This window comes from Nestor notabilis, unplaced genomic scaffold, assembly GCF_000696875.1.
Source record: "Nestor notabilis isolate BGI_N333 unplaced genomic scaffold, ASM69687v1 scaffold8844, whole genome shotgun sequence".
Lineage (NCBI taxonomy): Eukaryota > Metazoa > Chordata > Aves > Psittaciformes > Psittacidae > Nestor > Nestor notabilis.
Window position 1 is genome coordinate 107,858 of NW_009925153.1, and position 24,457 is coordinate 132,314.

The 24,457-nt window shown below is 40.9% G+C and overlaps 1 protein-coding gene across 1 annotated transcript in view; it reads right to left on the reverse strand.

Moving 5' to 3' along the window:
• The window catches only part of ZNF521 (zinc finger protein 521), a gene marked incomplete at both ends in the record, with an annotated part of 180,923 nt that overhangs the window by 91,485 nt on the left and 64,981 nt on the right, over positions 1-24,457 (reverse strand). The window contains 2 exons of the mRNA XM_010012915.1: positions 31-115; positions 16,449-19,801. Of these exons, the coding sequence (XP_010011217.1) occupies positions 31-115; positions 16,449-19,801 (3,438 nt within the window). The remainder of the gene's footprint in view (positions 1-30; positions 116-16,448; positions 19,802-24,457) is intronic.

The window sequence follows — 24,457 nt, forward strand, 5'->3', positions numbered from 1 at the left end:
GCCTTCGAGAAGTTTTAGTGCTTCACTTACCAATCATGTGGTTTGCAACATGAACTTGGATATCCCATTCATTGTAGAAAACCATCTGACATTTGATGCACTGGTAGGTCTTCTTCTAAAGAAACAAGGGTAGATAAAATTTACTGAAACATACAGTTGGAACCATTTCATTATAACTCAAAATACTGAGTTCAAAGTGGTCATTTAAAGCTCTCCAGCAGTGTTTTCATTAAGGCTTAATTATTCATATTAAAAAAATATCATGCTCTGTGGTTCTCTAGAAGCTTTCACCTGAGTTTCCTGAAACTCTGTAGAGATTGTACTTTTTCAGCTTTCTAACTCCATGGACAGACCAGTATTGCTAAAACACCAGCTTTACATTCATGGAAGGCAAAATGCAATGAGGATGTGTGGGATGTGATTCGAACAATACTAACATCAATACGAAACCTTCAGTTTACACCGATGGATTAGGCCCACTATAGAACTGGGGGAAGCCAGGAACAGACCACGGAAATCAGAAATCTGCTTCTTCTTCATTCTCAGCTGGGCTGCAGAATCTCCTCTGCACCATACACTTTAAATGGTCCATCAGGTTGCCATCTTTCAAGTAGGGAAAACTCCCTGCTAGTCTGGACAAATGGCTACTGTACCGGAGCAGTTACTTCAGTATCTATTGTCAAGCCTGTACCAAAACTGGGAAGGCTGGCTGGAAACTAGCCAGAGAACAATCCTCCTGGCCATATTACATTAGGTCTGACTTAACTTAAAGACCATGATGTGTACAGATCAAATTTCATTATAAACCAGGAAATGCATTACTCTGCTCTCTTTGGTGCAGAAGAGAAGTTTTTCATTTGTGTCTTGGTGTCTTTCAAAACAGATCTGCTATTTTGCTTTTCTACAGGGTACATCACTTGTCCAAGGCATTTCAGCATCCTGAAAATGTGACTGTATTTTCTCTTATTCTTCTTCTTGACCTGAATTGGCCAGAGATTTGATATAGGAAAGCATTACTTTAAAAGTGAAAACTAAAGAGTATATTCAAAAGTAAGATTTTGTGTTTTCATCATTAAACTTAAAATCTGCAGTTATCCAGGCATCTAATGAGACAAGTCAGATTCATAAAATTATTCAGCTGCATAATTGTAGTATCAAGGACTCAAGTCCTAAGGTAACAGTGCCGGAAAGCTACACTGTTGTTTTGAAGATGCAACGAAGGCAAGGTAAGCCCTGAACTGCCACATCAAGGCAGTAACTCAAGAGACACGTATCTTTCTGAACAGCCACAGGCACCTTGCCTACATCAGCAAAAAGAAAAAAAAATGAAGAAAAACACATATTTTTTAAAGAATGTAAAGTCACAAAAAGCTGGCACAGATGTAGTAAACTGCAGATTTCGTATATACTAGTTGGGGAAGAAGTAGGGTTCACTGGATAATGTGTGTCAAAAATACAGCCTGTCTTCTACAAATTTAACTTCTGAAGAGTGTTATGCAGCTGGTATTATTGATTATATTTTAAAAAAAAAAAAAGTTTCTTTTTCCCCTGACTCTAAACATTACTAAAGACTTGCTGGATTTGTTATCAGCATCTAAATTTAGATGCCCTGTCCCAGACAGATGAAGTGCCCATCCATTAAGTGTCTTTCTACTTCAAGCTTGTAGGCAGGAATATAAAGACTTTTTAAACATAAGTTATTTTATCTCCCCAAGTTAACTGAAAAGTTTGTGACTAATCAAAGTAAATTCTGAAACTAAATGTTCCTGTGGGCTCCTCTTTACAAATCTCCCATTGCTTCTCATACACAGAGGCTATTTTAATTTTCTTGATGACAGTAACAAAAATGTGTTGCATCGCTTCTTGGTGGAAACAATAAGAAGACTTTTTTGCCAGTTTTCATTTAAATCAACTTTAGCTTTCTGAAATGTAACCAAGTTAAATTATTATGTAGACAAACAAAATCAATGGGCAACCAGAAAACAAATCTGCTTTGACTTAGTTTTACAGTTATGATTTGCAAAGCCTGCTGTTTTAAAAGGTGCAACATTTTTTCTCTTTTTTGCTGTTGTGACAATACTGGTAACATTGCTAGAATTCAGATTCAGTCAAAGGATTTCCCATTATATGCTGGTAAATTTAACCTTACTGCACTACATCTAGATCTATCAAAGACCTCTAAATAATGACAGTCATGATCAAGGATTTATTATGCTAAGCTCTTTACACGATGCTTTTTGATGCTGACATATAGAACAACAAAATTGCATAAATAACAATCACTCTCCCTTTTTTAAAAACATTGTTTCCCTTTAGAACTAGTTAGAAAATATTTCTTACTCCCTGATGACTGGCACTATATATTGTTTATTAGCATACTCCTAGCATTATTCCTGTTATGTGACTTTGTTCAAAAACAAAGAAACATAAACTTAATGGTTGGTCTTTTCTCTTGTTAGCACAGCAACGCAGAGTGCATGTCAACAATTGTTGGCAAAATTATGACTGATGAACATAATGACAACACATCCAAAGGCTGGGGGTTTTTTGAAGTCTAATGCCAAAAAATAAAGTCATTTGACAACAACAAAAAATAGTAATTTACTAGCACTTACTAGCCTCTTCAGAATGATCTGACATATTTGTGGAATCACACAGAGGTTTTCTTTTTATCATGAAGGGAAGAATGTTTTTGTGACTGCTGCTTGATCAAGCACTGGGTCTTTTTTGTTTCCAAATATATTCTAAAATGTTGACATCAACTTTTATTATCTCAAGGTGTCTAAATTTGTGCATGGTTACGTTTTTATTTTAAAAGCAAACTCGGTAAATTCCAATTACTCTTAGATTTTCAAAGTGATCAAACCCAGTCATTTTCACATCATGTTGAACAAAACCCACTACTTATTTCCATATGTTTCACATTCTAAGGAAGTCCTTTTTCACTGCAAGTTACATCTCAGTCTCACAAGCTTTGTCTGAATGATGGGACTCATAACTGCTCACAGGAGCTCATGGGTCCTGATGTGCTTCATGCCTGGTCCCAATTCCCTAATGGGGTAAGATCCAGAGGAAGACTCAGCCCTTCCTCATGTTGTGTTCCCTCAAAGGGGAAACTTTGGAAGAAAAGAAAGAAATGAGCCCAGGAGTATTGCAGTTCCATGTCCCTTGCCTGGATAGCTGGGGAAGAAGCCTTGCAGTACTTGTGCCAGTCACCCATGCCCTTGGAGGACTTAGAAGGAGCGAGTGGGCACCAGGCCTTGCTGCTCCAGCTCACAGCCCAGGGTCACAGTGATGAAGGGTAGACAGCTGAGGACACTTACAGTTTAATCTGCCACCACTGCATTTGCCAGAGGACATGTGTCAGACTCCTGTGAGACAGAAACATTCCAACATCCTCATTCTCCCCTCCAAACACAAAAACAAGCCGATACATATTTCTGGTTATAGGATAAATTCAAATTAGCAAGAGTGGGTCACAGAAGACCCTTTCCAGTGAGTGCATTTCCATATGGACTCAGGCAGGACCAGTAATAGTAGCTGGAGAAGCTGTACTGCGCTCTAAACTGTGCCTTATTGCAAAACTTCCAAAGATTTGTTCCAGAGGAGAGTGAGACACTATCAGATGGGATTAAGAAGATGGTTTAACTTTTTCCTTTTAATTTTTTCATTACTGTGGCCTCATGTTTCACTAAAATTCTTCAATAAATAGGCCCACAATCCTTCACTAAACCCCCTCCATAAGTCCCAATTTGAGTGTAAATCTGAGGCCCCATTCATTCCTGGGGCCATTCAAAGTTGTCGTACAAGAGTAACCGCTTGGACTAGGTGTCTCAGAAGAGCACTGGGCAATCTGGTTGTGTATTGTATTCCTGTTCACAAAACCAATTTAATGCCTTCCAGCACGCGAAGCTTCTCTGTGAAGGGAAGCTCAGTTAATGAGCTTTGGATTGGGCCCTCAATCCATGCAGAGCATATGCATGTATCTTTCTAACCTTTTGAATAATTAATATTACCTAGACCTTTAATTATCGTCCTGATCCTCACCTGTCACTTCAAGGTTTTGAGAATTTCTGTTCTATAAAGGTGCCCAAAGTGTCCATGTCATATCAAATGCAGCTTTGCTGCTTTTATAAATGGCCCAAGAATATGATCTTTCAATATGTACTTCAGTTCTGTGTCCACAATTTTGTTTTTATACACAAGCAAAATAACTAATAACCACCCTACTAGAGGATTCAGTTCTATTCAGAAGAGCTTCAGAAGTATGCAGATCCTTCTGTGTAGCCTTCTGTGCCCTGTGACTGTCTCAGGTATCAATACATTCTTCTTTTTCTATTCCCTAGCCTCATTATATTACTTGAAAATGAACTGCATATGCTATGTATCTGCCCATGCTCCACCTCCTTGTCAAAGTCATTCAGAATTTTATCATGCCTATTTTGTTCTGACATTTCCCCAGTTTTGTACTAGCAGGGAATTTCATCACCTTACCACTTATTCTTTCTTCCAGAGTACTGATATGCTGCATAAATTCAACAAAATTGGTGTAAACGGTGATTCTTAAGGCTTTTCATTATTCACACGTCCAACGTAACCTGCTTTAATTCACAAAACTCCTATGCTTTCCAGACCCAAGTTAATGTTTGTTTTCTTTTCTAATCAAACAAAGTATCTCTCCCTATGCCACACTTACCTAACAGATTAGTCTTTTGTGCTATAGCATTTCAAAAGCTTTGCTAAAATCCTGGTAAATCATGTTTACAGGCTTCTCTGTCAGCACTTGTGGCTACTCTCTCAAAATACCCTATTGAAAATTTTAAGCATGATCCTCCCTTTGTGAATCTTTGTCCTCTATCCTTCGTTAAATCCAAACTTTCTAGGTGTTCTTCTATCATGTCTTTGATTAGCCTTTCTCTCATGTTCCTCACTGTTCAATCAAGTTAACAAACCAGTAATTTCATGTGTAATCCTTACATCCCCTGTTACATGTCTGTTTAGTAGCCTTTTCCCAGGCTGTTGATACCTCTTTTTAGAAGACCGTAAATTTATCTGCTTAATGTTTCCTTTTATCTTCAGCTGCTTTCTCTGAGAATTTGGGGATGGATGTTTTTCTGTGTTTGTAAGCCACTTTTTGTATACTATATTTCATTACATTACACCTAACTTATATTTTATTCTTTGCCATGGGGAGGATGTGCCACAAGGTCCATGACAAAGCATTTTTTCAAGAATGTTGGTTTCCTTGATTATGTATACCATTGCTGAATCTCCTGTACCCCACTTGTAACTGAATACTTGTTCCTTCTACGAAATAACAAAAAATATGTCATAGCTTCTAATGCACTGTGTCTACAGTCTCAGGTTTGCAGGCACACCTGGTTTATTTTATACTCCTTTCACACCTTTCCTGCATGTACTACCAGAAATGGCTTTGATGCGTACCCGTTAACATACCAACAACCTCCTGTTTACACCTAGGTAGGTTATTTACCCTTGTCACACCAGCAAGGGGACTTTCAAGGCTTTTCCCCCTTAGTTTCAGCACAGACCAAGGGTATGGATCAATGACACAGTTGAGACAACCTGCTGCTGCCAAAAGAGAGTGATGCCACACCTCCCACATCCTTTAACTCCCCTCTCCCAGGCCAATCATTCACTCACAGTTTCCCCCACATTAAATCCAGGGTGGAGCTAATTCAACCTGTTAAACCAACAGAAAGGTACCCTGACAAGAAAAAGTGAATAGCTTCCAAAAATCATATGCAAAACCAAGTTAAAACTTGCACACTAACTACAGTAACTTGCCAGTGCTAACTCCTAACACTGCCAACTGATTTATTACATCAGTATTTTATTAAGCATTAGCAGTGTGCTTGGCCCTGTATGAGGCACAAGAGCAACCACAGTCCCAGCTTATTTGTCCATTTAGCCATTTTTCATCATAGCTCAGATTATTTTTGACAGCACCTTAATTGAGGATTTCTTTTCTATCTTCCTGGATGCTTATTTTGTCAACCTTAAGCTCTTACAAAACTAAGCATATGTTAGCCAGTTTCACTGCATAGTTAGCTATTTATCTTGCTTATGGGGCACTGTCATCTTGCAATTTTTTTTTAACTAATTGCTAACTCTTCTCATTGCTCACACAACACCATTTAATTAGTATTTCCTGATTGCTTTTAAAAATATGTTCATAATGATTTTATGAGGGTTTTTCTGTTCTTCTGCAGTTGTTTAGTCTTGGTGTAGCAGGGTCTGAGTATACATGCCTACAGAAAGAATACAATCAATCCCATAAGGTAAGCAAAACAAAAATGGAGAAAAACATTATTTTTTCTAATTTCTTCCATTATTGTTACTTACTGCTTTAATACACAGTAGGAATCAGAAATACAAATGTTTGTTCTGGAAGTCCTTCCATCCCTATTCTGCTTGAAGTTGGGGTCTGCTATTCTGTCCTTCACCTTTACATTCTGGATTCTGCATTTAATCATGTCTGTCTTCAGCATCTTAGTTACAAACCTTTCCTCCCCCTGGCTGATGAAGTGGATTAGCTTGCAATGTCTCACATCCCCACGCAGAAAGAACCACACCTTGCAACATTTAAAAACTGCATCTCTCCCCTTCGAGCTCTCAAATTCTTTAACTCTGTCTAGGTCTTTGAAGTGAGGAACTTCTCAGAAAAGTGACTCTAAAACCTGGCAGCACATGGTGTAGATTTATTATCTCTCAATTACTTCACATCAGGTTTACACAGGTTGTAAGTACAAACAGGTAGAAGTACTGTGAATTTGATTTGGATCTGAAGAACAAACTTCTTTCTATCCTGATCCTGTGTAAGGCTGAGCCTCCCTCTGAGGACTACAAGCGTATGTGCTCAGCAGTGCTCAGGAGTTTGGGGCTGATGGTGTCAGCAACTGAACTTTCTGTCAGCATCCCCACTTCTTTTTGCCTCCTTACATTTCACTTAAAGAAGGCTGCTAAACCTGAGGCCCTCTGAAGCCTGAGAGCTGCTAACCCATCAAGAGGCATTCCAACATTCAGCATCTCAGTGTCAGAGCAGCTCTGCAGCTAAGGACATTAAGGAGAAACTACGATCGAGACTGCACTGATAATTTTGCAGATGCCATGGCACCAAAGCAAAGGCAGTAGAGCATGACTTGGCAGGTACAAGAGTATCAGTAAAAAGCTGATATTCTGAGTAAGATGATAGACTTTCTTCTTTTGAAAGCTTTTTTTCCCTTCATTTAAAAAAAGGCATACTGAGACACACTGTCATTCAATAAAGCTATTACTTTCTTCACCAACAATCAGCAACAAATGTAACCCAATAAAATTAAGAGTTTGCAAGTACGCAGAAGAGAATACTCTTTTTTCTCTTTTCTCCATCTCAAATTTTGTAAAAGCTATCTGGATTTTAAGAGAAAGGGAAAATTGTGGCTTTTTATATATCTTATTTTGTTTGAATTAAACATTAAAACCACTTTGATCCCACACTATGGAAAATTAATGCTGATTAACTTCACTTCCTAATGTGTAACTCAGGACCCTCCCCCTGCCCTTGACTGTCCACTTTTAACCCAACCTTTACTCCTGCAGAATTCTGGACTATATACTTACCAAGATAATTTAATCCTACAGAATAGAAGTTGTGCTCAAAAATATGCACCATTAATATTAATGTACAAACAGAAATATATTACTCATACATAATATATAAGAAATTAATTTTCACTGAAGTATCAGGAGAAGGATTAAACCCCTTAGATCATTCTCATGCAATTAGCTCTACACTTGGGGAAGTCAATGGGACTTCACAAATGAAGGCTTCACATGGTAACACTGTTAAGTCCCACGTTGTAAAGTGGGACTTTACAATGGCTTGCTTACAGCACAGAACATACTATGGAATGTAGGAGTTCTACCACCATACTGCTGTAATTATACTACTACCCTGTATGGATACTCTTAGGCCACATCAATGTTAACAAATATACTGGTAGCATCTGAGCTGGCACACAGCTGCTGACGCTGCAAGGATGTTTGACTGTGTGCCCAGTTGAAAAACCTCCACTGGGGCAGTGCAGCTGCCCAAGGAAGTGGTGTACCAGCAAAACAAGCAGTCTGCTGAGCCAGCCTTCAATGCCATCCACAATGATCTGTGTCTACCTCACTTTTCCTGTGGAGAGGTGCTTGATTTCCTCTAAGACAATTAAGGGAACATCCCAGAATTTCCTCTGTCTTATTTCAAAATCTTTTAGTTTCACACTACTTCTTAAAATTCCCACAGTTCCTCTTAGGTACATCCTGTAATAAGCTCATTTCTTTTTGCACAGGGCTTCGGTCCACCGTTTCCCTACCAGAACAAAAAAGATTGCAGAATTTGTTTCAGAAGCAGTATGTCATAATTGTAGGTTTGCAGAACTCAACCACCATCACATGAACTACCAGCTGTGAAGCATGGAACATAAGAAAACTGATGAGCTATGGCTAACACAGATAGTTCAGGAAAATCATCAGGTAATGCAAACACTCCCTGACTATACCAACAAAAGAAGCATCAAGCAGCAGAATTAGATCAGTTCCAAGTTGGTTGATGCAAGGTGTTCATGTGCAGACATCCATTCTCCTAGAGTCTGGCATTGAACCCATTCCAACCATCAGCAGAAACCTGTAAGAGGACTGTTGTAGCAGTGGAAAAACAAGTACGAAAGGAAATTTGGAAGTTTAGAGTCTCGGGTCGTTCTTTGTTGGTGAACCACCCTGTTTCCTCCTGGAAACTGTACAGAGGAAGAGGTGGCCTTCCAGATATGAAAAGCTATTAGCTATGCCTTTTGGCACAGAATGTTCAATCTGGATAGTAGGTAAAAAACAGTGGAAGTCCATCCAACACAGGATACCAAAACTGTGGAAGTATGATTGAAGGGAACAAATACCTCCTTCTTTCCTTCCTCCCACCTTGTTTTCGAGTACACAAGCAGCAAGCAACTTTTAAATTGCCATATTCATAAGTGACTGTATTTTTAAGTCACTCTTCAGAGGCATTTCACAGGCATTAGAAATGATCAATGAATGCATGTGAGGGTTTAATCCTGAAGAATTCAGGCCTCTATTAAAAATTGCAGATGGGGACCTTTTTCCCAGATTTGCACATTATTACTCGTAGGACTGTACTGAGATGCTCAATATCGGGAGAGGACCCACCCTTTGATTACCTGACTTACGATGCCACAAACTAACAAAGGTTTAACCACCAAGGAAGAACAGGGTAACATCAACGTATATTTGGTAGAGACGCCCAAAGGACAGTAGAAACCAGAGAATCACAGAATGGTTTTGGTTGATCTCTGGAGGTCCTCTGGTCTAGCCTCCCTGCTCCAGTAAGGCCACCTAGAGCCACATCACATGCAGATGGCTTGTGAGTATCTCAAAGGATACACAACCTCTCTGGGTAACCTGTGCCAGTGATCAGTCACTCTCACAGTAAAAGTGTTCCCTGATGTTCAGAGGGAACTACCATAGAATGGTTCAGGTTGGAAAGGACCTAAAAGATTATCTAGTTCCAACCCCCCTGCCATGGGCAGGGACATCTCACACTAGACCACGTATCCCCAGGCTCTGTCCAGCCTGGCCTTGAACACTGCCAGGGATGGAGCATTTACCACTTCCCTGGGCAACCTGTTCCAGTGCCTCACCACCTTCACAGTGTGTCAGTTTGTGCCCACTGCCTCTTGTCCTGAAATGTCCCATGGCAAGGACAGATGTTAGCCGGAGACACATTTCTGCTGTCATATTCAGCAGAAAACACTGTAAAAAAAGTACTACATGTCATATTTTATACAATAATTTGTAATACAATGCAGGAAATGGAATAAATGAAAGACAGGTTTGGTAGGAGAAAAAAGTACCTAGGGTTTTGAACAATCAGGCATAAGATCTATTACCAGCCATCACAGAGCTATGGGAGGTCAAAGAAGAGGACTCCTTAACAAGATGCTACGTATCAGGTAATTAATTTATGTTCGTTTTGTACAACTTCATGAAACAAGCAGTACTGGGGCTACATAACCTTTTTAAATTAATGGTTAGTCCATTTGATCTGCCTGATGACAAAATAACAAATTTGGGTGTTATGTTTGTTGTATGAGACAAATGACACACACATTACATATAACAACTTTATTGAGCAGTGGTAAAAAACAGTTCTCAAAACATTTACAGTCACGTAAGAAGTCAGTCTGTGAGCACCACAAAGAACAGATCATGATTTCTTAAAGCTTCATTTCTTGTGATTGATTGACTTCTGCACATAAACAGGTATGAACTTCAGTTAAAGCCATCTTCCTGGTTTGGATTTCTAAAAGGCCTCTTTCCTGTTTGGATTCTATCACCTGCTGAGTCACCTCTCTTTCTAAACATTGTAAAAACTTTACAGGCTTTGAGATTCCTGTTCATCTATGAAGTTTCCCTTGAAACTAGCCAAGACTAAGCCACAAGTAAGATGGGTAAGAGAGAGAACTCTCTAGAGGTATGCAAACCAGCAGACGAAAAGAAATGCCATGATTTCCCATGTCTTGTTCCTAAAGACAATCAGGCTAGAAAAACAGAGGAAATTTCTTGTTGTTTCTACCCAATTCTGAGGTCAGAATACAAATACTTATAACTATTCTGACTTTCCACTGGGGCTGTACAGAAAGTAAAACTGTGGCATGTTACCCTGGTCATCTGGCCAGCAGATACATGTACAGGGAAAGCCCCATGAGGACAGTGGGCTGCACAGCTGACCAGCTGGGAGTATGCATCTCAGGATGTTTTGTCTCATAAAGCTTTGTTGAATATATATTTGGCCTCTCCAGAGATGCTTAAGTTCTTCATCCACATTCCTGTGTCCCTCTCCAGTTCTTCTGCCTTTCTTCAAACAGGCATTCCCCCCCCCCCCCCCCCCACTTTTTTTCACAAACCCCCCCCAGCCAGTAAGCATTAGTTTTCATGGAAATCTTGGTTTGGTGCTCTTGAAACCTTTGGAGAACACATCATCCTTTCTTCCTCTTATGCAAAGTTTTCCACAGGTGTGAGAAGGTGTCTCTCCAAATTCTCCATCTGAAGCCTCTAACAAATAACAAGACAGACAAACAATATTAGATTTTAATGATCGGTTGACAGGAAACTAAGTAAACTCGCTACAATTACCCCTCTTGCTTCTACACAGCAGCTCCCAACCAACACATGGCCTTCCTTACACAGTCTGAATTCATGGTGTATGAGAAGGTAAGAAGTTTGCTGCTTAACTTGGTAGGATTTACATCAACAGGCTAATAAATAACAACCCTTGTTAAATTCAGAGAGGACTCTGTCTGATAGCTCACTATTGAAAATGTAAAGAGAAAGAGAAGAGAAATGCTTAAGTCCGTATCTTGTCAGGCACTTCATGACAGTGGTACCAACCAGAAATTAGAGCACAGTTGTGAAGGTGGCCTACTGTGGCAAGAAGAACAGAGTAGCTCTTCCTAAAGGTATATATGGTCGTATCTCAAATAATACTTTCCTGAAAGCAATGTGAAAACAATCCAAGAAGACAAAAATGATAGTTTTAGTGAGCTCATTCTGAAACTCCAGAAGCAGAAAATATGTTTGCCACAGATTAGTTCTACAAACTATTTCAAAGCCAGATCTTTGTGCCAGCAACAAACCTTCTTTACCTCTTTTTGTCCCCGGATCCAAAATCCAGCATGAAAATCACTTGTTCTGGGCCTGGATTCACTGACAGGAAACCCAAGGCACCACTTCTTACAGTTACATTACAAGTTTATGTGCTTATTCATAAAAATCCTGTAGACAGAATGATCAGCTTGGATTGCTGATGAGGAGGATTATTTTAATTTCTTTATGTATTTCAATTAAATGCATGAGTATTGATTTCAGTGCATTTTTTTTTTTCAGTTAAAAGCACAGTGATTTATAGCGCTAAAATGCTATTGCCTGCCCTGCCAAAAGCATGCATCTGGGAACATTTCTGGGTTGCTCACAGTCTTTTCTCCCTTCTTTCCATCTCTGACTGCCAGTGCATGCTGTTGAAACAAACCAGCTACTTCAAAAGGCAGTTCCTGTTTTCTATCTTTTTGAGTCTGGCAGTGTTTTGAGAAGGGGGGAGGAATAGTAAGAGAATAAAGGTAGATTCAGGGCCCATGAATAAAGAGAAAAATGTAATGATAAAATAGTGCACCTACCTGAGCTCCATTCTTTCTCCCAGGGTGATACCATTTCTGGATTTGTCTGAGGTCAGATAAGTTGAGTTTCAAGGAGTCACCAGCTCCACGCAGCATCTGAATTTTGTGACCCCTTCTCCACAAGTTCATTGTCAGCCTGCACTTTCGTGGCTCCTTCCGGTATGGTGCTGTGATGTACCCAGCGTCCCCTCCCGGGACACACCCATCCTGGCATACACCTCTGAAGAACCACAACAGGACAGAAGAGCAGCCCCTGATTCACTTATTCTGTTCTTCAGCTGGTGTGACAGTTGCTAGTTCTCTCCTTTGTCCAGCGCTTTTGATACTCTGCTACAGTATGTTTCTGCAAGTCTTTTGCAACACCTGAATAAGCATCTTTATTCCTGCAGTAATTTGGCAGCGTACTCACACTGCTCCTTCTCTTCTCAGGACCAGAAAACCCAGAGTATTCTTGTATTATTAATAAAGCACTGTCTGCATTGCCACAGATAATACAGTATTCACATGAGCTTCACATTCATGGAACAAAGTGATACATAACTTAAGCTACTTACAGAAGCAATTGCGCTTGCTGAGCATCTACTCTGGAAGTTATCAATAGGACCACAAAGTGAGCGCAGTTGCACGTACAGATAATATGTACACTAGCATAAGATAGGTTGTAGCAGTAAACTGTTGGTGTAAACTGGAGTCCCTTCCCTCCTCCCCTGCCAGCTAAGCAATTAAGAATATAACTACTGTTATGGTACAGTTGCACTGGTATGATTCTGCATGTACAGAAGTGTTGAAGCTAAGACAGGAGTTCTCTCATTAAGTGCATGCCAGCATATTAAGGAGGAACAAGAGAAGCAAGGCCACACAATGTTCCTTGAACACTGCTTTTCATCTTCTAAGTGCTTACAGAAATTGCATCTCAATGACAACACACTTTTCAGGAACTATGTATCTTATTTTTGGAGTAAGGAAAATGAAGCAGAGATGTTCAACTAGATTTATCTGAGTCAACAAAGCAAATGAGTGACAGAAAAAGGACTGATGTCTAGTTCCCAATTCACTATCATATCAGACCTTGTTTTCCACTTTTAAACATTAGCTATCACCAAGAAGATTACTATCCTAGTCTAAGAGTGTGCTTGCCATGATTCAAGATCTTTACAAGATATCTACAACCTGAACTTGGCATCTCATTAAGCTTAAAGAGTAAGCTGCAGATTTACCAATTTTAGAGCTCTTTCAATAGCTAGCTATACAATCTGCCAGTTAAGTCTCTTTGATGGCTCAGGGGACTGAATTCAGCAGTAGGATGGGCTTAATGAGTTCTGACCTGTTCCTTGAGTTGTAACTGATGAGGACTGCCCACGATTTCCTATCCCAACTGAAAGGTAACTTTCAGTGAAGACAATCCAGATCAACATCTTTCACTTAGCAAGTAGGGTGAGCTCAGCTGATGACATTATACCATGTTAAGGTAACTGCACTCTATCACGCCATTGAGTACAGGCTAAAATGGGGAGTTTTCTAGTTCAACCAGGAGAATATTTGGAAAGAAGCCAGAAGTGATGTTTCTTAGTGTTACCATTTATCTTAGAAAGATATGTTCTAGTACGCTTGGCATTGTAATTTTTTACTGAGTAATAAAGGGTATTCAGCACTACTAATGGTCTGACAACTAGTCTCCACATTTTTCTTGCCTTAGGAATGAAATGTACTTTATATAAAGGTTGAAATCTAAACCACATGACTCTCAATAATGCACATGAAACCTTCACTCCTTAATTTATTTTTTTTGTTGAATATCTCCCCAAAATAACATGTTTAAGTAGCCGTTTTCAACCTCCCATTCAATTCAAGAAACGTCCTTCCAGTAGAGTAGCAAAGCCACTGTCTAATAATAAATTTTAGCAATCCAATTTGTTTGTGTTGTATGCTTATGTTTTCATTTCCCTCAGCCTGGACATCCAATCTATAGCATTAAACATTTGTGTATTACCACTTTCAATTTTGATTCTCATTGCTATAATACTTGCATTACTATGATTTGAAACCAGTAATATCTGTTAGAAAAATAAATTATCTTTCAGGATTTTACAAACATGCATTTATGGTTTCCATAAGTATTAATGCTCTATCAAGAACTCGATAGCTTTGTGCTTCCCATGAGAAAAGAATCTGAAAGTCTATGTTACTTCTGTGGAGACTAGAACCACAGACACTAAAAAGTAAGTTTACAAGCTCTGAATGGGGGGCAAATGGTGATTTGAAAGCAGGCAAATGTTATTCACAAATCTTGCTGTAGTTTAAAACACTTTATCATCTTAAATACATTTCTAAGAGAAAAAGTGAAAGGAGTAAGAAGAGGAACATGATGCCAATCAGATGAAGACATAGAAACTCTGATTATACCTGACCCAAGTACAAGAAGACTCACTGATGACACTGAAAGTAACTGACCTTACATCACCACAAAGGACTCCCAAATCTCTTTTTGTCTAGTTTACAAGCAAGAGAAAGACAAGTTGGCAACATCTTATCATAGTAACTGTCTTAATACACATGATTCTGACTGTGCTTGAGGTAGGAGGAACTGTCTTCCAATATGACTGGGAAGAGAGATTTCATGCAGTCACTTGGGGCAAGACAACAGAGACAGAAACCAGGATGACTGAATCTACCAGAAACATGCAGCTGGTAATCCTGTGGTTCCCACTCAGCAGCAGAACTGCAGGACCACCAGGTTCAGGCAATGGCCTGAACCACACCTAACTTGACATTCCTTTTCCCTCTTCTTTGTAAAGAAGGTTTCCCTTAGACCTGCAGTTCTCAGCCTAACAACCTGCTCCTTCCATAAACTCCACACCACGTCCCAGTCTCCAGGTGTCCCCCATCACCAGCCAGTGCGCAAACTAGAGATGCAGATGTCATGAAAGCATAGGGCCCTTTCCTTGGCAGATGCATTCTGCCTAGTACTTCCCCTTGTCTCCCAGCTCCTCTTTCCTCTCTGTGGCACTCCAGGCCCTGTGCTACCTCAGTGGCATTCTCCCAGCCATCCTTCAGCTATGCTGTTGGTAACTCCACAAACACTTACCTCTTGGCCCACATGTCCTTATGTATCTTCCCTCCTCCCTCTCTCCCTCCTTTCTGCCCTCCAGTTTGCACAACACTGTTGGATGACACGCTGTGAGGCTTCTTACCCAACAGATGGGCTCACAAACAGGGAGCGAGGAAGGTGGTGGAAGAGCAACAGCTCCCTAGCCACAGGGTATCCATACACATTCACAGCAATGGGTTGCACCATGTTTGTACCATTACAACCTAAAAGCTTTCTTGAAACAAAAGCTATTATTCCTTACAATTTGTTTGTGCTGTGTTTTTAAGCTTCCTGAACTATAAGGGATTATTATGCAAGATACCATACATCAAATATAAACTCCAAGTCATTCTATGGATAACATTTCTGAGGATAAAACAGATTCCCCTCCCTCAGCATATGACCCCCCTACCTTCCCAGACACAGGTGTTATTACTTGGCCTCTGGTGACTGAGGAATCAGATGAGATCTTTCAAGAGTTTGATATTTGCTTTCTAAGTTATGCTGTGTGAATGGGATTTCAATCATCAGGCACTAGGTGCTTCAGTGACATCAAAATGTTGTTGATCAGGAATGGAAAGAAAAACACAACGAGGAATTGCATCCAAAGGACTGATTTCCCAATTTACCTTAGGCTAGCATTGCACTTCTACTTAATCAAATAAGTTATAAGAGGGGAAAATGAATGTCTACAACACAATTTACAAAAAACACCTCAATTTGTTGCTCACAAATATTTTTTAAAATCCACCCTGTTTGCCAGCATTTTGGCTCACTGTATTCTCTGTCATTAATTCTCTCTGCCGGAAGCACAACTCCTAGCTGGGGATTCCAACACATAAGGGAGCTAGGGTAAGATTCCAGATCTCAGTTGTGCTGGCATGAAGATAGTTCTCCTCAGTGAGACAGAAGACAATATCCTAGGGAGACTGGAATTAGTCCTACTCCACACAATTCAATCCAAGATGTAAAGCATATCAAGAAGAAAGTAATTACTAGCTAATGGCTACGGATGGAAATGTAACATGGTTCAGCCTAAACATTTCATGACAAGTGACAAGACAGCTCAAAAAAAGGGGGATTTTTTCCAAAAGGATGGAAGGTGTCAAGAGCAAAGAAAAAAGGGTTACCTCTTCAGTTTGTGAGGGGCTGATTCTGGGCATTGGAGATACTTGTGGTGTTTTCAGCTGTGTACTGTTGCTGTCTGGAACAAGCTCTCTGTGGATTGACTGAATATGGTTTTGGAGTTCACTTTCTGATTCAAATTTAACATTGCAACTAGAACATCGAGTCTTCAGTCCCCCTGCCTTGCCTTTGTTCTCAATGGAACTCAAGTTCTCATTTTGGCCCATGCCTTGCCTGTTACTGCTTGAAGGGATGTTGACACTTGGACTACCACTTTTACTGAGATTAACACAGCTAGCACACAGACCATATGGCAGACCGTTGATGTCAAGTTTCACTAAATCCTGTTTTGAGCGAAATTCCTTCAGGCAAGAAGCACACTTGTAGAGTTTCTGGAGATGCTGTGCACGCCCCGTGGACTGCACGGCAGAACCGTTTCCAGTTTTCTGCATGTGGAACGTGCCGTGGATTTTCAGTTCCAGCGTGGAAGTCACTGTCTGCATGCACACCACACAGCGGAACCCTGTCAAGGAGTTCCTCAAGTCAGGGTGCATTTGGCAATGCTCTAAAAATTCCTCCTCACTTTGGAGAGGCATCTTGCAAATCCTGCAGTTTCCAGTGTCCAGGCTCTTACTATGCGTGACCTTATGTTCAGTAAGAGTCAGAAGAGAAGGAAACCGCTCGCCACAGATTGGGCACATATAATGTTTCACTGGTCCCAAGTGTGTCTGCATGTGTTCTCGGAGCCCATTTTCAGAGAAGAATGTACGAGAACACACATTACACTTGTAATTCCCTTTAATGAGTTCAGCCTTTTTCTTCACTATGGCACTTTCTCCAGGTCGAATGTTGTGGTCTCGGAGCTGGTGATTTTGCAGGAGAGTCTCCATGGTATAAGCTGCTCCACAAATATCGCAGCCATACATAGGCTCAGATGTGTCCACATCTTCTTCACTGCCATCATGGCTGTTATGGGACTCCTGGCTATTTGTCAGTAAGGTCTGGAGTTCCACTTCCTCCTTCTGAACCTGCTCGGATGCTCCATTCGTTCCACAGTTTGGAGTTTTTGTCTCAAAAACACAATGTTTTTCCCTTAAGTGCTTTTCCAGCAAGATGATAGCATGGAAAGCTTTGCTGCAGAACTTGCAGTTGTACTTCTTGCTGTGTGTAGTGATGTGACACTGCAGCTCCACCTCCGTACCAAAGGACTCGCCACAGAAGATGCACTTGTGTACTTTGCCTTGGTTCTCCAGGTGGTTGTGTTTAACGTGAAGCTGTAGGTCAGTCTCGTTGCGGAAATCCCAGTTGCACGATGTACATCTGTATACTTTCTTTTCATTGCTGTGCTTCACAGCCAAGTGTAGCTGAATGGAGACTTTGGAGTCAAAAACTTCTTGGCACAAGGTGCAGCGGAAGAACACAAACGTATGCATGTCCAGTAGGTGTTTCTGCAAGTCATCCACAGAAGTGAACTGCTTGTCACAGCTTTCACAGATGTAGTAGGTTGAGGTGATCATGAAATGGATGGTAACATGCTTCAGCAGTGACTCCTGATTTGGAAATTCCTTGTTGCACTGAGGGCAGGTCAGTTTTGGCAGGACAGTATCAAGATGTGTTTTTAAATGAGTCTGGAAACCATCCAAGGAAGTATACTTAGCACCACACTGATTACAAATGTATTCACCTGCAGGACGAGGAGGAGCACCTCCAACTGCCTGCATCATCTTTAAAGAGGTCTGCTCAATGGTTACAGGAGATAAAGGACTCATGGCTCTGGATTTTTTTCCATTGTGGATGTAATTCAGTGCCAAAGGAATGTTCTTATGGTTCTCCTTGATATGCTTGTTCAGCTTAAGAACACTATTAAATATTGGAGAATTAGTACAGTAAGAACAAGAATATACTTCCACCACCGGATCTTTTGGGGTTCCAAGCACAGGGGAACCAAAACGTGAACTGCTAAGATCACAGTGGACTTGTCTAATATGCTCTTCCAGAGAAGAATCTGTAAGAAACCCCATGTAGCAATGGGGACAAAAGAATGCGTTACTGTCCTTAGCAGCAGGGTTGGCAAATCCATGTGAACAACGGATGTGTTCCTGAAGGGTGTTTAGGTCATTGAACACTTCAGAACAGAAGTTGCACTGATACACCATGGCAGGCATGGTAGAAACAATCAGTGCTGGGTCCGGAGCTTCATGGACTTGCTTTAGATGTTCATTCAGATTGTAGAGAGATGGCAATACCTCCAAACAATACTGACAGATATGGGCTTGTTCGGGTTTATCTAAATGCATAGTTTTAAGATGTATCTGCAGAACTGCAAGGCTGGAAAATAACTGTTTGTTGCAATAAATGCAGCTATAGGTAACTTTTGCCTGTTTACTCGAAGGACCAGTGATATCTGGCACTTGCTGAGCTGCCCGCTTCCTTCCACGACCTTTCGGTATAGGAGGAGCCGTTTCCACCATTGTTGAACTATCCACCGAGAGATTTGAATCTGGAGTGGTGCTAGAGACTGAGGTGTAGCCCACAGTTACCAAAGACGGACTGTTGCTGTGGTTGCACGACTCTGGCTGCTGGTGACTGTCCATGTGGCTGTACAGCTCCTCCACAGTATGAAAGTTCTCAGAGCAAATGCTGCATGAATTCTTCTTCTCACCATTATGAGCCTGCTCCATGTGATTCACCAGAGATGTTTCCTCTACAAAGAGTTCATGACAGTAAACACATTGAAGAGCAGATCGGTCTTCATTAGGGGAACACTCGGGGTGACATTCTGCAATGTGCTTCTGAAGGTCTTCAGGAAAATCAAAACCTTCTTCACACTGACTGCATTTCTGAGTGTCTTTCATTTTCCAGTCCTCCATCCGGGAAGCAGACTGAGAGCCATCTTTGTTCCTCTCATGAACCTGCATGTGACCGTGCAGCGAACTAGATGACAGGAATCCACGCCTACAAATGGCACACTTATATGGCTTGTTGGACGTATGAGTCTTTAGGTGAATTTTAAGATGATCACTCCTTGAGAACGCTGCGTCACACTCACTGCAGTGATACTTCTTGTCTCCTGTATGAAGCTTTATGTGGCGGTCCCTGCTCCGTTTGTGTTTGAAGAGGCGACTGCAATACGTGCATTTGAAAGGGAGCTTGTCGCTGTGACTTTGCTCGTGGTGCTTTAAGTAGCTGAGGCGGCTGAACGATTTGTCACAGAACTGGCATGGATAGGGCAACCCTGGACCTCCCTCCTCTTCACCAAAATCACAACCTTCTCCATGGCTCGGGGAAGTCTGGTCCTTGCTAGAAGGCGATGATGCTGGCCATGAGCAAGTGGGGTCATCCTCAACATCCACTCCATCTGAAAAGAGAAAGAAAAGCCCACAAGCTTAATCCCTACAGTTCAAAGGGGACAGAAATCATAGAATCACAGAGTGGTTTGGGTTGGAAAGAACCTTAAAATCACCTAGTTCCAATTCCCCTGCCACAGGCAGGGATGCCTCCCCCTAGATCATGTCACTCAATGCTCTGTCCAGCCTGGCCTTGAACACTGCGAGGAATGGAGCATTTACCACATTTTTGGGCAACCTGTTCCAGTGCCTCACCACCCTCACAGTAAAGAACTTCTTCCTTATATCTAACCTAAATCTCCCCTGTTTAAGTTTGAAACCATTACCCCTTGTCCTATCATTACAGTCCCTGATGAAGAATGAATACGAACAACACTACTGCTACTAGCTAGCAAGACCTGCTACTCCTAAACAGCTAAAACATATTAAACTCTGACTGGGATACTTTTTATACCTATATCCAAAAGCTTCAAGACCACATTTATTTTTATCAGAATGTAAAACATTAAAAGTTATTAAATACTTCTGTGCCTATATTAACTTTTTATTGCCTTTTTATCATTCTTTCTCAGTTGCAGGATATGTATTATACATTGACAACTTTATTAAAATGCGGATTTTAATATATTTAATGTTTCTTTTGTATCCATTGTAAAATGATTTGCATATTATGTGAGCATCTGAAGAGTCAAAGGAAAGGAGAAAATATTATAGGAATGATTTAGAGCTAATATAGTCAACCCACATGCCTAATATTTAATGAAAAGATTCCCCCTCCTTTGCCACAGGTTTTGTTGGGATTTTTTACCTTTAAATTGATTCTGAACACAGAAGTCTTTTTAAGGCTATTACTGAGAGAGACTTGGGTGTTATTCTAAACAATAATAGGCAAAATTACAGGGGAGGAACAGGACAACAGTATAAACAGTGACGTTTTCTCTAATAAAGTGCAATCAGGTTTCTCTGTAACTATACAATTCAGTTACTGAATGCTGACAGCTGGGTCGTTAAATGTGCAAAACAAACAAACCAACCAACAGCCAGGATCAAGGAAAATGGGAAAGTTTCAAAAGGGTGAGTTGTGAACAGTATTTTTTTCCTTTGTAAGTTCAAGAGGTTGTCCACCATTTCTTCCTTTTTGCAAAGGCCTCAGCCAGCTGAACTTCCTCAGTCCAGCAGAACCTGTACTGTGAGGTGATCACAGACAAAGCAACTTGTACAAAACTGGAAACAGGAAAAATGATAAATGACTACGGTAAAAGCTGAAAGATTTACAAGTAACAAAGAAAAGACAAAACAGAAATGCTAGCCAGATAATAAATTGAACTAGTTATCTACGATATTACCTTATCTCTAGACATGGCAAGTTATAACTATTTTTTTTTCAACAGATGTCCGGTACAGTTTGGCTTTAAATGTAGATTACTACAATAACCATATTCACCTTAACCTAGAACTTCTTTAAAAATATGAAAAGAATGCTTGAAAGATTACTCTACATTAAATAATCCTATTCCTTTCCAGAGGTGGTGCTTGTTTATTTTTCCTTTTAAAAGTAAAATTGACTACAGGAACAGCACAGAAAAAGACAGATAAACCTCTTGAAAAATATCTTTCTTAAGGTGTCCTTGCAAAGTAGTAAGTTTCTTAACATCTTCAACCTTCTCTCAAGACATTTACTATACCAACATAAAAGTTAGAGCTGGCCCATATTATGTAAATAAATTTCAAGCCTGCTTTCTTTAAGGTAACAAGATTTTACTAGATTATCAACCTCTTGCTTATCCACAGGAAACAGATGAGGATTCATTCCTTTCCTGCATCTACAAACTGATGACAACGCCATCTCACTATCAATGCCAGATGGCAACCATCTAACTCTGAGAAAACAACCAAACACCATTGCTGGATGTCTGCCCATTGACACAATGCTTTTTCAGGATAAGTTGGAAACTGCATGGGGTTTTATCCTCTTGTTTACATCTTGAAGAGGAGGTTTCACAAATTACACACACCTTTTGCACACAAGCACAATGTATATCTGCATTTACCTATGAACACATCTGCACTAATGGTATATATTTAAATAACAAACCCAAACCCTAGCCCAAGTACCATGTCTTTGAACTGAAAACAAAGGTGTTTGGTTTTTTAAGATAAAAATTGAAAAATAAATATTTTCCCAGCCAGCAAAAGTACTATCATCTGCTAAAATGCTTCCCAACGTACTGAAGCAAAGTTACTCATTGTCATACCAGCTAAATAATACCAGCCAGGTGAGTTTTTAAGTTCGCACATTAATGACTACAATATTCACAGAAGACTTTTACTGTAAATCCGTGTACTGCCCTTCCAAATTGCTCGGTTTGACTCTAAAAGTGGAAATTATCGAAGGAGTGGAACAACTATTTGCAGGAAAAAGATGTTAGGGTTTTTTTCTACGTTTAAAAATTTTATTTTAAATGAGTATTTTCAGCCTGCTCTTTTAAGTGGAAAACCCTTTTGTCCTTTAAATATCAAATATATGTCTGACATACAAACACTGCCGGCAGATAAACAGGAATTTATGTCAAGCAACCGAGTGAAGAAAAATAGTCTGTGACTGCCTAGGCAACATATTTTGTAACCAAATTTAGTATTAAAATGTATATTCTATGCAGTAATGATATATTATTGTATAAATGTTTAGAGGAATATATAGTAAGTGTTATAAATAGTGTACCATCACTGACACAGTAGTAAATCACTTCCTTTTTGCGGGCACTGCCTGCCTGGTTTTACCTATTATACAACTATTCCCTCCGGCTCATGGATCTCAGAGGGCTGTCAGGCTGGCAGCGGGGTCAGGATCAAGCGCTGAGCATGACCACGGCATACACAATGGCAGCCTCTTTCCCCCACCCAATTCTCCTTGTTTTGCTTGGGGGAGTCCCCCCAGCTTTTATACAAGGTAAGGAAAGCAGAGGGGGAACAGCATAACTACAGCACAGAGCCGGTTTTTACTTTCCACCTGGCAAATATAAATGTTTCTGTGTGTCACTTCGCTGTTGTGCTTTCAATCTGAGCCTGTAGTAATTCTGCAGAGTAATTCTCATTGTGCAAACAGGAGAAGAACAAACCACCCACAAGTCTGACTCGCCTTCTTTTAACTTGAAATGTGACAATCTCACAGAACCACAGAAGGATCAGCAAGGCAGGGGGAATTCCGCACAGCGCACGGTGGAGGACAACAGGATCTTCCTGAGTACGAGCTTAACAATGGAGCCAACACACTTCCCCCCGGCACGGCGAGGCGGGGGAGAGCCGGTGTGGAAGGGGCACCGGTGGCGGACAGCCACCACGCTCCGGAAGGAGGGCCCCTGGGCTGCACTCACACAAAAGGCTCCCAAAGCCGGGCCTGCCGGCTGTCAGCAACATGCAGAAGGACTTTTGAAAACCTTCCTTCTGCGACAAGGGAAATGCTTCATTCACTGCAGTGACTTCTGCCGTGCCGGCTTCAACCTGAACACGGGGAACATTGTGTGTGAGGGACTAGCGCGCCTGGTGAGCTCAGGGGCTGTCTAGGAACGGGTCTGAGGACAGCGACTGATCAAGGAGGAAACCTGGTCTAACGGTAACTACTGCTACAGCGAGACGTGAGCGACGGCACTGCCTGTCCTGCCATCTCCCCCCGCTTCCCCACACACATGCTGCCCCATACAATGAACGTGCAACCATTAAGAGCATCTCCTTCAAAATGGCAGTGATCCATGGCTTGCTGCCCCGCACTGAGGCTGCTCCATGTGCGCAGGGGTTAGGTAAGCAGGCCTGGGCATTTGAAGCCGTGATGAAGAAGCTAAGCAGAAGGCTCCCACAGCTAACCAACAGCGTTGGGAAGTGGACTTGTCTCCCGCTTTCCCAAGGGCACCTACCAGAGCACCAGCTCTGTGTTGGGGATAAAGCCTGATCTGCTGTTGGGGTAAAGGACTTCAAACCCCTTTTTGCTGATCACTCTTATAGAAAAAGCATTTTGCCGCTACTCAGTAGATACAGCCAGGTGTATATAAATCTGCAGACACTTACCCACCGAGCTATGTCAACATTACAAATACTGATTTTTAATGTTATAACAAGCTGTTTTAAAATACTCTGGACCAAATTCAGATGCACACATACAAGTCCCCAGGAGTAGCACACATCCATCTGAGGGCAGAATAGGGCTCCAGGTATTCGACAGAGTGTTTACGGAGTTTTAAAATGTCTTTTCTGTACCCATTTTTTTTCTCTCCTTCAGCACTCATGAAGTGCTACTTAGTGTAAATGCCTTTTTTGTGTTATGGCAAGTATTCTGAGTTTCAATGTGATGCACTTAACATGTCCATGTAAATTTTTAATTTTTGGCACCAGTCACTTCACACTCACTGACTCCAAGAAAGCTCTAGCACTCACAACCAAAAAACTTCACTGAAAATCGGCTACAAGGCCTAAAAGTCTATTTAAAGATGCAAATGTGTGTGAATAGTTAGTGCAGATGTTTTTCTACACCAACTGGACTTGCTGAGTTTCACCATTTCCATAAAGCACATTAAAACAAGTGTGTGAACACTCCGAGATGAAAGTACCAAGCACTCCTGAGACTTCCAGTGGAAAGTAGAGCTGCCTGACTTTTCTCCAAGCAGACAGGAATG